Source organism: Lucilia sericata, unplaced genomic scaffold, assembly GCF_015586225.1.
Source record: "Lucilia sericata isolate MDLA Ls3-8-SP2 unplaced genomic scaffold, ASM1558622v1 Contig000207F_arrow, whole genome shotgun sequence".
Classification (NCBI taxonomy): Eukaryota; Metazoa; Arthropoda; class Insecta; order Diptera; family Calliphoridae; genus Lucilia; species Lucilia sericata.
The window spans coordinates 68,587-83,848 of NW_023994235.1; the positions used below are offsets into that span (position 1 = coordinate 68,587).

Here is a 15,262-nt window from a genome sequence, read left to right on the forward strand (position 1 = left end):
ACTAGAACTGAACTAGAACTGAACTAGACTGAACTAGAACTGAACTAGAACTGAACTAGAAATGAACTAGAAGTGAAACTAGTACTCAACTAGAACTGAACTAGAAATGAACTGGAACAGAACTGAACTCGAGCTGAAATCGAACTGAAGGTCCCTGTAAATAACAGTAATCTAGCTATTAGACGGTAGTCTGAGCATAAGTCGGTTGCCTCAGTATAATATGGTCTTATGATCAAATTCTGAATAATTTTGTATAACACGCTAGATTTAATTTAAGTTAGAAGTCATGTGTATGTTAAAATCAAGAATTAAAAGATTTTAAAAAACTAAAACCCAACCAACAAAACAAAATTATAACAATAAGCAATAAAAAAGTGGTTGTAACTCATATGGTAATGTAATACAACAAAAATTAAAGTGAAATAAATAATAATAAAAAAATAAGATCAGTAATTTAATAAATGGGCTAGCTGGACACTAACATACACAGAAGGAAGAGAGAGTGGTGGAGCGTAAAGAAATCATGGCAACTTGAAACTAGAACTAGGGGAAGCAACATTAAACACAAAACTTGAAATGTTTAATGACAAAAGTGTGGCAAACTGCTTAAACACTTTGGAGGAGGGTGGTAAAATAATAAGTCAGTTTTTCAAGTTTGAGGTTCAAGAGCAATAACAACTAAAGCAACAAATCACAGGCCAACGCCAACAATTGTCACAAATATATCACCTATTACAGACAATTTGCTATGTAAGACAAACTGACTGCCTTCATGTGTAACTGTCCGTCCATCTGTCCGTCTGTCGGTTTATTTGTTTGTTTTGCAAACTATAAGGTGTAAATCATAGAATAGAATAGATAATTGTAACAAAAAAAAATTAAATAAACTGGAACCCTCGAAGCTAAACTAAATTGGCTGATGCAACCTAAAAACAAAATGCAACGATAACAAATGGCTATGGAAAGCAATTTTAGTTCTAGCCATAGATCTATGTATATAAACCGTGGCATAATTCACAGCAAACATCAAACAGTTTTCAACCCTTCGAGTGTAAACAGTTAGTAAAATAAACAAACTTTACAAAATGTTCAAATACGTAAGTTTTCCTTACAATGAAATATTTTAAATAAAAATATTTATATAATTAATTCTCTAATTACAGGTCGTTGTTGTCTTGGCTATGTTGTTGGGTTTGGCTTTCGCTGCCCCCAATCCTGCACCTGTTGCCAGCCCCAATCCTAATCCCAGCCTCTTGCCTTTGGGTCTACCAGTACCAATTGGTCCCGTTGTCGTTGGACCCAGACTATTGCCCGGACCAGTTGTCGTTGGCCCCTATGGTCCAGTAGTTGTTGGTTAAATGAATTCGTCAATGATTTTGCCTACAACTATAATCGAATTGCCATCCTTTTTGTAACATTGATTTTTTTGGACATAATTTTGCGAGCACCCATCGTGTACCCTGTTGTGAAATTTTCGTCGTAATTTCTTTCTTAAGTTTCTTTTTTTCTCTTTCTTTCTATTTTGCATTAACATTTCGCTATACATATACAAAAAAAATATATATAAAACACAAAATGTAAAAAAAAAGATTTATAATTTTGTATGCAACTTCAAATAAAAATTCAGGTTAACATTTAAAAAAATATATATATAATAACGGTTTTTATTTATCTTGTTCGAAAGGTTTAAAGCATAAAATAATATGTTGAAGAATTGATCAAAAATGCCTAAAAGTATGCTGATTATTGGGGGAGTGTGTTTGAAAAACATTAAAATAACTGTTTTTCAAACAGTGGAACAAGAAATAATTCAAACCAATACCACTAAATAGTAACGCGACTCGAAAATGTGTGAATAACTCGCTCTCTAAAATCGCTTTCCCGAAGACAATGGAATAAGTAGTGAACTGTTAAATCAACCTGGTATATTGAGAGGGCGAATCGGAATAAGGAGACCCATATGGACAACCACAAGCATATCTCAAGTAAGCGTAGGCCGACTAGATTGTCATATCAGAATAGATCCAGCGATCTCTTAAGGAAGAGAGAGACAGAGCAAACAATTTCAAACTTCATTTACTATATAGAAATCTCTTAGACTTGATAAGCCGATATTGAGGAACTACGATTACCAGACTGGTTATCATAAGAACATTAGGAATTTATATACCTTACTGGTATCAGACACCCAACGAGATCTGATGGCCAGAAAAGGAAGGCTCTAGGAAGGATCAACATAAATTTATGGTAAAACATATTGACTTAAGTTTTCAGAAAACCAATCCTCAATCCTTCAGTCGGAAATCGATGTCATATTCATAATTATAGGCGATCAGAGACATACTACAAGGAGGTGTATTTTTGGCCACTAGTTATAAATAATCTAGTGAAATTTCCTAATGACTTGGATGCCGGCATTCATGTTGTAATAGCGGTAGAGTTCGGACTCAATGTCGTTTCATAAAAATCTTTACTCGATTTACTTACTAAACCGATACTGAAGTCCTCGGAGTACCAGAATATATAAGCCAACAGTTTCTGATATTTTGTAAAATTTTTTTAAATTTATCCCACTGGTCTCAGTCCAGACCGAGAAAGGGCGGATCAAGTATTATTCACGGACGAATCAAAAGAAGTATAAGGCGAGACCTCAGTATAATTTGTAAAAAAAATATTTCCAATTTTTTTTTTGGAATGGATCTTAAAAATTCCAGACAATTTTTTAACATACTGTCATAAAAACAAGATTTTCAATCACAGGTAGAAAAATGAGGCCCTTTCAAAAAACTACCTTTTATTTTTCTCTTATTCTGTACTGATCGTTTGAGAGATATTGCTAGAAAAAAATTGCCAAGGTACATCCTATTATAGCTGATATTATAAGATAAAAATATGATTTTCTTTTTTAAACTATTAAAGGGCCCTCAAATACTGTTGCACCCTGGGTGCCGGCATACCTCAAGATGGCCCTTGTTTTTCGGGTAGATTGTTAAAAATCCTAATATATACAAAGTGAATAGAGTCAGAGGGAAAGATTTTTTTTGAACATAAAAATTTATTTAAGGTAAAAATTAATATAAAAAAAAAAAAAATGCTAAAGGTTCATTTAATGATGAACTGTAACCAAAGGTGATGAGTGCACGACCGGAACTGAGTGAACAACAGGAGCCGAATGATAAGTATGAACAACTGGTGCATGCACCACGGGAGCACTATGAATGGTAGTCTTAACAACAGGAGTCAAAAGAGGTTCAACTACTGAAGTTTTACTATGGACCTGAGTAATACTCTGATGAGAAACAGCCGAGGGCGAAGAATGAACTATGTGCCCAACTTTGGCTAAAGCGGGTTCATGTACAACATGATGAGTAGTTATCAAACCAGCACTGGCAACCGATAACAAGCACAGGGTGGCGAAAATGCATGCCTAAAGAGATTTTTTAAATATGATATAAAATTTTAAACAAATTTAAAAAAATAATTATTTTAATAAAATAACTTACAAATTTAAACATATTGACTTTTTTTCTTTAATTAATAACAATTTTAAGAAGAACTTTAACAAGTGTTTGGTAAAATGTGTGAATCACAACTGTTGTAAATCCCTTAAAAGTTTAAGGCTTTTATATATTTACATTAAGCTATGTTGTTAATGGTTACAACTTCACTTAAGTGCATTTTGTTTGTTTTTTTTTTCTCCCACTTCTTTTATCAATAAGTGACTACCTTGAATGTAAGTAATTCAAACCATCAATTCAATAAAGATAAAAAACTTGTAATATGCTGTAAATATTCATGCCGTTACCGAATGCCTTGTTGGATTAAAGATAAAAATCGGGACAACATAAGTACGTAAGGAGATTTTAATGAACATGAATATTTTATAAAACAGATAATAAATATTACGTTATAAGAAATACCCTACACTTTAGTCTAGTCTATAGTCTAGTCTATAGTCTAGTCTATAGTCTAGTCTATAGTCTAGTCTATAGTCTAGTCTATAGTCTAGTCTATAGTCTAGTCTACAGTCTAGTCTATAGTCTAGTCTATAGTCTAGTCTATAGTCTAGTCTACAGTCTACGTCTATAGTCTTCTAGTCTAGTCTATAGTCTAGTCTATAGTCTAGTCTATAGTCTAGTCTATAGTCTAGTCTATAGTCTAGTCTATAGTCTAGTCTATAGTCTAGTCTATAGTCTAGTCTATAGTCTAGTCTATAGTCTAGTCTATAGTCTAGTCTATAGTCTAGTCTACAGTCTAGTCTATAGTCTAGTCTATAGTCTAGTCTATAGTCTAGTCTATAGTCTAGTCTATAGTCTAGTCTATAGTCTAGTCTATAGTCTAGTCTATAGTCTAGTCTATAGTCTAGTCTATAGTCTAGTCTATAGTCTAGTCTATAGTCTAGTCTATAGTCTAGTCTATAGTCTAGTCTATAGTCTAGTCTATAGTCTAGTCTATAGTCTAGTCTATAGTCTAGTCTATAGTCTAGTCTATAGTCTAGTCTATAGTCTAGTCTATAGTCTAGTCTATAGTCTAGTCTATAGTCTAGTCTATAGTCTAGTCTATAGTCTAGTCTATAGTCTAGTCTATAGTCTAGTCTATAGTCTAGTCTATAGTCTAGTCTATAGTCTAGTCTATAGTCTAGTCTATAGTCTAGTCTATAGTCTAGTCTATAGTCTAGTCTATAGTCTAGTCTATAGTCTAGTCTATAGTCTAGTCTATAGTCTAGTCTATAGTCTAGTCTATAGTCTAGTCTATAGTCTAGTCTATAGTCTATTCTATAGTCTAGTCTATAGTCTAGTCTATAGTCTAGTCTATAGTCTAGTCTATAGTCTAGTATATAGTCTAGTCTATAGTCTAGTATAGTCTAGTCTATAGTCTAGTCTATAGTCTAGTCTATAGTCTAGTCTATAGTCTAGTCTATAGTCTAGTCTATAGTCTAGTCTATAGTCTAGTCTATAGTCTAGTCTATAGTCTAGTCTATAGTCTAGTCTATAGTCTAGTCTATAGTCTAGTCTATAGTCTAGTCTATAGTCTAGTCTATAGTCTAGTCTATAGTCTAGTCTATAGTCTAGACTGTAGACTAGACTATAGACTAGACTATAGACTAGACTATAGACTAAACTATAGTCTAGTCTATAGTCTAGTCTATAGTCTAGTCTATAGTCTAGTCTATAGTCTAGTCTATAGTCTAGTCTATAGTCTGTCTATAGTCTAGTCTATAGTCTAGTCTATAGTCTAGTCTATAGTCTAGTCTATAGTCTAGTCTATAGTCTAGTACTATAGTCTAGTCTATAGTCTAGTCTATAGTCTAGTCTATAGTCTAGTCTATAGTCTAGTCTATAGTCTAGTCTATAGTCTAGTCTATAGTCTAGTCTATAGTCTAGTCTATAGTCTAGTCTATAGTCTAGTCTATAGTCTAGTCTATAGTCTAGTCTATAGTCTAGTCTATAGTCTAGTCTATAGTCTAGTCTATAGTCTAGTCTATAGTCTAGTCTATAGTCTAGTCTATAGTCTAGTCTATAGTCTAGTCTATAGTCTAGTCTATAGTCTAGTCTATAGTCTAGTCTATAGTCTAGTCTATAGTCTAGTCTATAGTCTAGTCTATAGTCTAGTCTATAGTCTAGTCTATAGTCTAGTCTATAGTCTAGTCTATAGTCTAGTCTATAGTCTAGTCTATAGTCTAGTCTAGTCTATGTCTAGTCTATAGTCTAGTCTATAGTCCTAGTCTATAGTCTAGTCTATAGTCTAGTCTATAGTCTAGTCTATAGTCTAGTCTATAGTCTAGTCTATAGTCTAGTCTATAGTCTAGTCTATAGTCTAGTCTATAGTCTAGTCTATAGTCTAGTCTATAGTCTAGTCTATAGTCTAGTCTATAGTCTAGTCTATAGTCTAGTCTATAGTCTAGTCTCTAGTCTAGTCTATAGTCTAGTCTATAGTCTAGTCTATAGTCTAGTACTATAGTCTAGTCTATAGTCTAGTACTATAGCTAGTCTAAGTCTAGTCTATAGTCTAGTCATAGTCTAGTCTATAGTCTAGTCTATGTCTAGTCTATAGTCTAGTCTATAGTCTAGTCTATGTCTAGTCTATTAGTCTAGTCTATAGTCAGTCTATAGTCTAGTCTATAGTCTAGTCTATAGTCTAGTTCTATAGTCTAGTCTATAGTCTAGTCTATAGTCTAGTCTATAGTCTATCTTAGTCTAGTCTATAGTCTAGACTATAGTTAGTCTATAGTCTAGTCTTAGTTAGTCTATAGTCTATCTATAGTCTAGTCTATAGTCTAGTCTATAGTCTAGTCTATAGTCTAGTCATATAGTCTAGTCTATAGTCTAGTCTATAGTCTAGTCTATAGTAGTCTAGTCTATAGTCTAGTCTATAGTCTAGTCTATAGTCTAGTCTATAGTCTAGTCTATAGTCTAGTCTATAGTCTAGTCTATAGTCTAGTCTATAGTCTAGTCTATAGTCTAGTCTATAGTCTAGTCTATAGTCTAGTCTATAGTCTAGTCTATAGTCTAGTCTATAGTCTAGTCTATAGTCTAGTCTATAGTCTAGTCTATAGTCTAGTCTATAGTCTAGTCTATAGTCTAGTACTATAGTCTAGTCTATAGTCTAGTCTATAGTCTAGTCTATAGTCTAGTCTATAGTCTAGTCTATAGTCTAGTCTATAGTCTAGTCTATAGTCTAGTCTATAGTCTAGTCTATAGTCTAGTCTATAGTCTAGTCTATAGTCTAGTCTATAGTCTAGTCTATAGTCTAGTCTATAGTCTAGTCTATAGTCTAGTCTATAGTCTAGTCTATAGTCTAGTCTATAGTCTAGTCTATAGTCTAGTCTATAGTCTAGTCTATAGTCTAGTCTATAGTCTAGTCTATAGTCTAGTCTATAGTCTAGTCTATAGTCTAGTCTATAGTCTAGTCTATAGTCTAGTCTATAGTCTAGTCTATAGTCTAGTCTATAGTCTCGTCTAATAGTCTAGTCTATAGTCTAGTCTATAGTCTAGTCTATAGTCTAGTCTATAGTCTAGTCTATAGTCTAGTCTATAGTCTAGTCTATAGTCTAGTCTATAGTCTAGTCTATAGTCTAGTCTATAGTCTAGTCTATAGTTAGTCTATAGTCTAGTCTATAGTCTAGTCTATAGTCTATTCTATAGTCTAGTCTATAGTCTAGTCTATAGGTCTAGTCTATAGTCTAGTCTATAGTCTAGTCTCTGTCTAGTCTATAGTATAGTCTATAGTCTAGTCTATAGTCTAGTCTATAGTCTAGTCTATAGTCTAGTCTATAGTCTATGTCTATAGTCTTAGTCTATAGTCTAGTCTATAGTCTAGTCTATAGTCTAGTCTATAGTCTAGTCTATAGTCTAGTCTATAGTCTAGTCTATAGTCTAGTCTATAGTCTAGTCTAGTCTATAGTCTAGTCTATAGTCTTAGTCTATAGTCTAGTCTAGTAGTCTTAGTCTATAGTAGTCTATAGTCTAGACTAGTCTAGATACTATAGTCTAGTCTATAGTCTAGTCTATAGATCTAGTCTATAGTCTAGTCTATAGTTCTAGTACTATTAGATCTAGCTATAGTACTAGTCTAATAGTCTAGTCTATAGTCTAGTCTATAGTCTAGTCTATAGTCTAGTCTATAGTCTAGTCTATAGTCTAGTCTATAGGTCTAGTCTATAGTCTAGTCTATAGTCTAGATCTATAGTCTAGTCTATAGTCTAGTCTATAGTTAGTCTATAGTCTAGTCTATAGTCTAGTCTATAGTCTAGGTCTATAGTCTAGTCTATAGTCTAGTCATAGTCTAGTCTATAGTCTAGTCTATAGTCTAGTCTATAGTCTAGTCTATAGTCTAGTCTATAGTCTAGTCTATAGTCTAGTCTATAGTCTAGTCTATAGTCTAGTCTATAGTCTAGGTCTATAGTCTAGTCTATAGTCTAGTCTATAGTCTATCTATAGTCTAGTCTATAGTCTAGTCTATAGTCTAGTCTATAGTCTAGTCTATAGTCTAGTCTATAGTCTAGTCTAGTCTATAGTCTAGTCTATAGTCTAGTCTATAGTCTAGTCTATCTAGTCTATAGTCTAGCTAGTCTAGGTCTATAGTCTAGTCTAATAGTCCAAGCTACAGTCTAACCTATAGTCGAACTGAACCGTTACTGCAGCCAAAACGTTTAATTGAATTAAAATGAATATCAACAGTTACAATATACAGCTCATACATCAAAACAATCATACTTAACGTCACGATTTTAATGGGTCAGTAGTGTGAGTAAAGAGAAGTTTTATTTTTGAAGTAATTCGGTTAAGAGAAATGAAGGTCATCATCATTAAAGGTGCTACTACTATGCTACTGTTTAGTTTACCCGAAATAAACACAAAGAATCACTTCTCTCCAGATAATTCTTTTTTTCTGGTTTTATGGTAAACAAACCAAGATGTTAATAATTAAAGCATAGTAACAATACGTTTAAGACAACATTACGAAATCATATATAAACTCCAAATCAACAAATAAACAGCATCAGTTAACAACTCAATTTAATATTGAAAACATAACAAATATCATTAAAAAATCTACAAAATGTTCAAATTTGTAAGTTAAAATTTAAAAAATATTATTCGATTTCTAACATACCATTTTTTTCTGCAGGCCGCCATTTTCGCTTCCTTGTGCTTGATCTCTGCTGCTTCTGCCGGTTTAGTGGCCACTCATCATGTTGTCCATGAACCCGCCTTGGCCAAAGTAGGTCATGTTGTTCATTCTTCACCTTCTGCCGTATCACACCAAAGCATTACTCAAGTCCATGGCAAAACCTCAGTTGTTCAACCAGTTTTGGGTCCTGTTGTTAAGACTACAGTTCATACTGCTCCTCTTGTTGTGAAGACTGTTCAACCTGTTGTTCCTGTAGTGAAGACTGTTCATACTCCTGTTGTACACACTTATCACTCTGCTCCTGTTGTACACTCTGTACCAGTTGTACACAGTGCTCCTGTTGTATCTGTACATCATCACCATCATTAAGTCCATTTATTAGGAAATGTTAATTATGATTTTTTGTTAAATAAATTTGTAAAAAATGAAAATTTGTTAATTTGTTTTTTATAAAAAAATTTTTTAAATGGAACTAGGCCACATTTTGAATATCATATTAGATCTTGGGTCAACAAAGTTTACTACCAACAATTGTCAAAATTGATCAATTTAATGATGTCATTCTGATCTGGTCTTGTCTGAATTCATTTGTCCAATTTTGCACAATTTGCAGTAAAGGATAGGTACCATCATTCTAATTTCAGGAAACTTCTTACCCTCCTCTCGATGGGTTCAATGCATAAAATGTTGATGTCCTCCTAGCCTTATACCCTCCTTTCCATTATTCCAAGGGACCGTGTGAGATTTTCTTTCCCATCTTTGGGTTGAACGGTATTACATTATTCAGGTTAACTTCTTGAAGCTCCCTTCAAAGCACATGTGCCCTTTCATTGGGGATTATCGTACCAATTATACCCTCATCAATAGTATGTAGTACTAAGCACTAGAAGAGTTTTCGTTTACGCATCGATTACAGTCCAATTGCTACTGTTGACGCCATTATCAACTCAATCCATTTTACACATTCTGTGATGGAACGAAGTTCCACCTGGAAGGTAGTGATTAGATATAGCGTAGTATATGTGGGTTCTGAGTTTTCATTGTAGATAATCAGACTCTATTACTCATCCAGTAACAATAGATTCCAGCAGGGGGTTGCACTACGATGAAAAAATATTCATCTTTCTTGTGGAATCAATATCTAACAATTCCCGATATATAATCGGAAACCTCTGGTGTTTGCGTATAGCCGTCCAATAAGTCTGGAAAACACCTGTTGCTACCTTTGTTGAACTCGAATAAAATGAATAAAAATTGTTCGGTTGCTGCGTTTAAATTGGGGGAATATCCAGTTATGTTTTCAGAGCTTAGGTTGACGTAGTGCTAATAGATGTAATAGGAGGTCTAAGATCCCATTTTGATCTCGCAGATATCTTGTGTATTTGAAAACTTATTTCAGTTCTCCCCCGGGGCATGTTACCTTTATGATATTTCTCCTCTTGGTGTTATTGTAATCTGGGGGAAAGGATTTGACCTGGGGTCGAACAAGGGAGCCTTATAATGAGGTACCACGCGAATCGGTAGCCTACAAAACAGTGTTTCGGACTTTGTCTTATCCCGTCTATTGGAGAGGTTTTCCACGAGCTGACTGTGGTTTAAACCCAAACTAGCGGAAAGATAATGTTGGTTAAAAGACTGAACCACGGTAAACTCTATAATTCGGTATGAGTTCGATTATGTTGCAGAGACAACAGAAACCCTGGTTAAAAGATTGATACACCGTGAACCATAAATTTTTGGGATAAGTTTCTGTTACCGTTCCTTGTTTCTAGGCGAAACGGAGTGAGATGGTGGCGGAGTTGTTAATACCTTAATCTTTAATTTATCAATGATTTTCCTTCATGGTTGAGTGTTATGGAGTTTACTCTAAAACATGTTCAACTTATCACAGTAGTTCTTTGTGGCCACTGAAATAAGTCTAGACAATTAAAAATGAATCCATGTTTCGGTCTAGGGTGCAAGGAATGCACTGGGGTGAGTCTTAGATGATGAGAATGCTCTAGAGATATGAGTATTCCTCACAACATCAATCGGGTTTGATGTTGAGTTGTTCATTGACTCTAAACTAGTGATTTCCTTTTCCTTGTCAAGGTTAGATTAAACTTAACTCATGGCATCTGTCATTCCCCATCGGGACTACTATGGCAAGAGAATAGATAGCTCGAGTACTTGAGCAAAGTGCTTGTATACTGGACCGGAAATTCCATATATGAAAATTGCCACCTGCGTGTAAGAAGTACAATGGGGCGGTGATGAGTCCTTAGAAAAGCTCACCCAGTAGTTGAAAAAGATCACCGTGGAATAGTACAACAAGGCAGGTGTCCACGTAAAGCACTCGACATTACCCCTGCAGAAGAGTGACTGTGGAACTAAGCGGTGTAAATGAGTTGGTGTCAAATCTAATATAATTTAGGGGACCTCACACATCCCTATAACTAGTGTGAATGTAACTGATGTTTTTTTTAAAAAATGTTTTGGATAAATGAGAAATGTGCTGGGTTAAATCTTCTACAATTTGAATTTTCCTTCCTTGTCAGGGTATATACAGTGTTAATTCTGTTAATACCAGATTTACAACAGTGTGTTCTTTGTGAGTATGAACAAGTCCCAGACATATATGATAGATTCATATTTCGGTCTACCGATTATATATCTAAGTGGTGCTGCCGAATCAATAAAATAATCTGTGTGTTTGTAAACGTAAGTGATGTTTTTACATCTCGGATGTTACGCAACGGGTCAGATATGGTCAGAGATTAGATAGCTCGAGTACTTGACAGGCAGAACTATGTACAAAAATAGCTAGCGGCATTTATGAAGCACAAAGATGCAGTGGTGAGCCATCTGACAAACTCACCCTGTGGTTGTAAAAGTGCCACTGTGAAATAAGCCTACACGGCAGGTGTTAACTTCGACTCATACACACGGGCAGACATTCAACTAACTTTACATTTTGAGCACATAAGAGTGATTCCAGTTATATTAAGGTCTCGGCATTAACGATATTTTGAGGGGATATCTGCATTGAGGACTATTACAAGAAATGAAATACATAGCTGATTTCATCGTTAGCTGAAGTTTGTTTACAAAGTTGACTTAGATAGATCAGAAATTACAGCAATGACATTGATTGCAACATTTAAAAATTAATTACACAATCTTCAAACAAACAACATAAATTAATAACAATTTGATACTTAAAAGTATAACTATAAACATGTCATACAAAATAAAATCAATTAATAGCCCTGATTTAGCCAAAACATGTAAATAATTCTTCACTTATAAAATCATGTAATGAAACCTCCAAAAAATATATTAAACAAAAGTCCAAGGATGCAAAACGACAGCCCAAACAATCACACTTAAAATCAACAATTTTAAACAAAAAAGTTCTATAAATTTTGTAACAAATAACCAAAAACAACAAAAATGATTGAATACGATAATAATAGGACAGATTGGAAAAATCATGAAAACAATAAAATAAAAATACCAAAAAAACAATTACAATTTACATTAAGCCGCAACAACAACAATGTGTGGCCCTAATGTCAAGGTAAAAACGTTAACTTTAATGTAACTCTTGTACTTAACCCACAATCATAAAAATATAATTAAAAAAACTACAAAAAAAAATCTCAAAAAAATAATCTGTAATTCCCCACGACGAAAAAATGCTGAGCTTTTTATCGTTTCTTTAAAAAAAGATGCATTTCAAAGATTGTAATGTTCGAATGTATGTAGTGCGTATGAGTGTGTTTGTAGTTGAAGTTGCTGTATCTTTGATTGTAAACTTATTTTATGTAAATTTTTTTTATTAAGATTTTTTATTGGCATTTTTTTATTTGCTTGTCTTTTGCTTTTTGATTTATTTAACCACTTTTATGCTCAATTTAAACAAATCAATTATGCTACGCGACCAACAAAACAAGCATCTAATAAACACACTTTTCATGATTTATACCAGGTATGGAAAATTAAGTCTATACTCTATAGACTAGACTATAGACTAGACTATAGACTAGACTATAGACTAGACTATAGACTAGACTATAGACTAGACTATAGACTAGACTATAGACTAGACTATAGACTAGACTATAGACTAGACTATAGACTAGACTATAGACTAGACTATAGACTAGACTATAGACTAGACTATAGACTAGACTATGGACTAGACTATAGACTAGACTAGACTAGACTATAGACTAGACTATAGACTAGTCTATAGTCTAGTCTATAGTCTAGTCTATAGTCTAGTCTATAGTCTAGTCTATAGTCTAGTCTATAGTCTAGTCTATAGTCTAGTCTATAGTCTAGTCTATAGTCTAGTCTATAGTCTAGTCTATAGTCTAGTCTATAGTCTAGTCTATGGTCTAGTCTATAGTCTAGTCTATAGTCTAGTCTATAGTCTAGTCTATAGTCTAGTCTAGTCTATAGTCTAGTCTATAGTCTAGTCTATAGTCTAGTCTATAGTCTAGTCTATAGTCTAGTCTATGGTCTAGTCTATAGTCTAGTCTATAGTCTAGTCTATAGTCTAGTCTATAGTCTAGTCTATAGTCTAGTCTATAGTCTAGTCTATAGTCTAGTCTATGGTCTAGTCTATAGTCTAGTCTATAGTCCTAGTCTATAGTCTAGTCTATAGTCTAGTCTATAGTCTAGTCTATAGTCTAGTCTATAGTCTAGTCTATAGTCTAGTCTATAGTCTAGTCTATAGTCTAGTCTATAGTCTAGTCTATAGTCTAGTCTATAGTCTAGTCTATAGTCTAGTCTATAGTCTAGTCTATAGTCTAGTCTATAGTCTAGTCTATAGTCTAGTCTATAGTAGTCTATAGTCTAGTCTATAGTCTAGTCTATAGTCTAGTCTATAGTCTAGTCTATAGTCTAGTCTATATCTAGTCTATAGTCTAGTCTATAGTCTAGTCTATAGTCTAGTCTATAGTCTAGTCTATAGTCCTAGTCTATAGTCTAGTCTATAGTCTACTATAGTCTAGTCTATAGTCTAGTCTATAGTCTAGTCTATAGTCTAGTCTATAGTCTAGTCTATAGTCTAGTCTATAGTCTAGTCTATAGTCTAGTCTATAGTCTAGTCTATAGTCTAGTCTATAGTCTAGTCTATAGTCTAGTCTATAGTCTAGTCTATAGTCTAGTCTATAGTCTAGTCTATAGTCTAGTCTATAGTCTAGTCTATAGTCTAGTCTATAGTCTAGTCTATAGTCTAGTCTATAGTCTAGTCTATAGTCTAGTCTATAGTCTAGTCTATAGTCTAGTCTATAGTCTAGTCTATAGTCTAGTCTATAGTCTAGTCTATAGTCTAGTCTATAGTCTAGTCTATAGTCTAGTCTATAGTCTAGTCTATAGTCTATAGTCTAGTCTATAGTCTATAGTCTAGTCTATAGTCTAGTCTATAGTCTAGTCTATAGTCTAGTCTATAGTCTAGTCTATAGTCTAGTCTATAGTCTAGTCTATAGTCTAGTCTATAGTCTAGTCTATAGTCTAGTCTATAGTCTAGTCTATAGTCTAGTCTATAGTCTAGTCTATAGTCAGTCTATAGTCTAGTCTATAGTCTAAGCTATAGTCAGTCTATAGTCTAGTCTATAGTCTAGTCTATAGTCTAGTCTATAGTCTATAGTCAGTCTATAGTCTAGTCTATAGTCTAGTCATAGTCTAGTCTACTAGTCTAGTCTAGTCTATAGTCTAGTCTATAGTCTAGTCTATAGTCTAGTCTATAGTCTAGTCTATAGTCTAGTCTATAGTCTAGTCTATATAGTCTAGTCTATAGTCTAGTCTATAGTCTAGTCTATAGGTCATAGTCTCTATAGTCTAGTCTATAGTCTAGTCTATAGTCTAGTCTATAGTCTAGTCTATAGTCTAGTCTATAGTCTAGTCTATAGTCTAGTCTATAGTCTAGTCTATAGTCTAGTCTATAGTCTAGTCTTAGTCTAGTCTAGTCTAGTCTAGTCTAGTCTATAGTCTAGTCTATAGTCTAGTCTATAGTCTAGTCTATAGTCTAGTCTAGTCTATAGTCTAGTCTATAGTCTAGTCTATAGTCTATCTAGTCTATAGTCTAGTCTATAGTCTAGTCTATAGTCTAGTCTATAGTCTAGTCTATAGTCTAGTCTATAGTCTAGTCTATAGTCTAGTCTAGTCTATAGTCTAGTCTATAGTCTAGTCTAGTCTATAGTCTAGTCTATAGTCTAGTCTATAGTCTAGTCTATAGTCTAGTCTATAGTCTGGTCTATAGTCTAGTCTATAGTCTAGGCTATAGTCTAGGCTATAGTCTAGTCTATAGTCTAGGCTATAGTCTAGTCTATAGTCTAGTCTATAGTCTAGTCTATAGTCTAGTCTATAGTCTAGTCTTAGTCTAGTCTAGTCTAATATATAGTCTTGTCTATACCGTAGTCGAGGTTATTTTGATTTAAAAATTGCAGTTTTCCACATCTGGTTTACACACTTCCATATGGTGGGGGACATTTTATATGAAAGGGATTTAAAGTTCAGAAATAAGAAATTTTCCAATCATTTTTTCAGATTTAATACAATTACGGTTAAAAATTTTAAAAATCATTTACATATGCAACTCCCCTTATCATTACGGCTGATTACACCAGTATGCATCAGA

The 15,262-nt window shown here is 33.7% G+C and overlaps 3 protein-coding genes across 3 annotated transcripts; 2 read left to right on the forward strand and 1 right to left on the reverse strand.

Moving 5' to 3' along the window:
• Positions 1–897: 897 nt before the first annotated feature.
• LOC119602062 (neuropeptide-like 3) lies at positions 898–1,558 on the forward strand. The gene is made up of 2 exons (XM_037953388.1): positions 898–1,097; positions 1,164–1,558. Exons 1-2 carry the CDS (start codon positions 1,086–1,088, stop codon positions 1,356–1,358), a joined length of 207 nt encoding a protein of 68 aa, XP_037809316.1. The 5' UTR covers positions 898–1,085; the 3' UTR covers positions 1,359–1,558.
• Positions 1,559–3,102: 1,544 nt separating this feature from the next.
• On the reverse strand, positions 3,103–3,515 carry LOC119602060 (retinin-like). The gene is made up of 2 exons (XM_037953384.1): positions 3,504–3,515; positions 3,103–3,427 (listed from the first exon to the last, which is right to left on the reverse strand). Exons 1-2 carry the CDS (start codon positions 3,513–3,515, stop codon positions 3,107–3,109), a joined length of 333 nt encoding a protein of 110 aa, XP_037809312.1. The 3' UTR covers positions 3,103–3,106.
• Positions 3,516–8,508: 4,993 nt separating this feature from the next.
• On the forward strand, positions 8,509–9,065 carry LOC119602083. Its single transcript, XM_037953409.1, has 2 exons — positions 8,509–8,574; positions 8,632–9,065. Exons 1-2 carry the CDS (start codon positions 8,563–8,565, stop codon positions 9,001–9,003), a joined length of 384 nt encoding a protein of 127 aa, XP_037809337.1. The 5' UTR covers positions 8,509–8,562; the 3' UTR covers positions 9,004–9,065.
• The last annotated feature ends 6,197 nt before the right edge of the window (positions 9,066–15,262 follow it).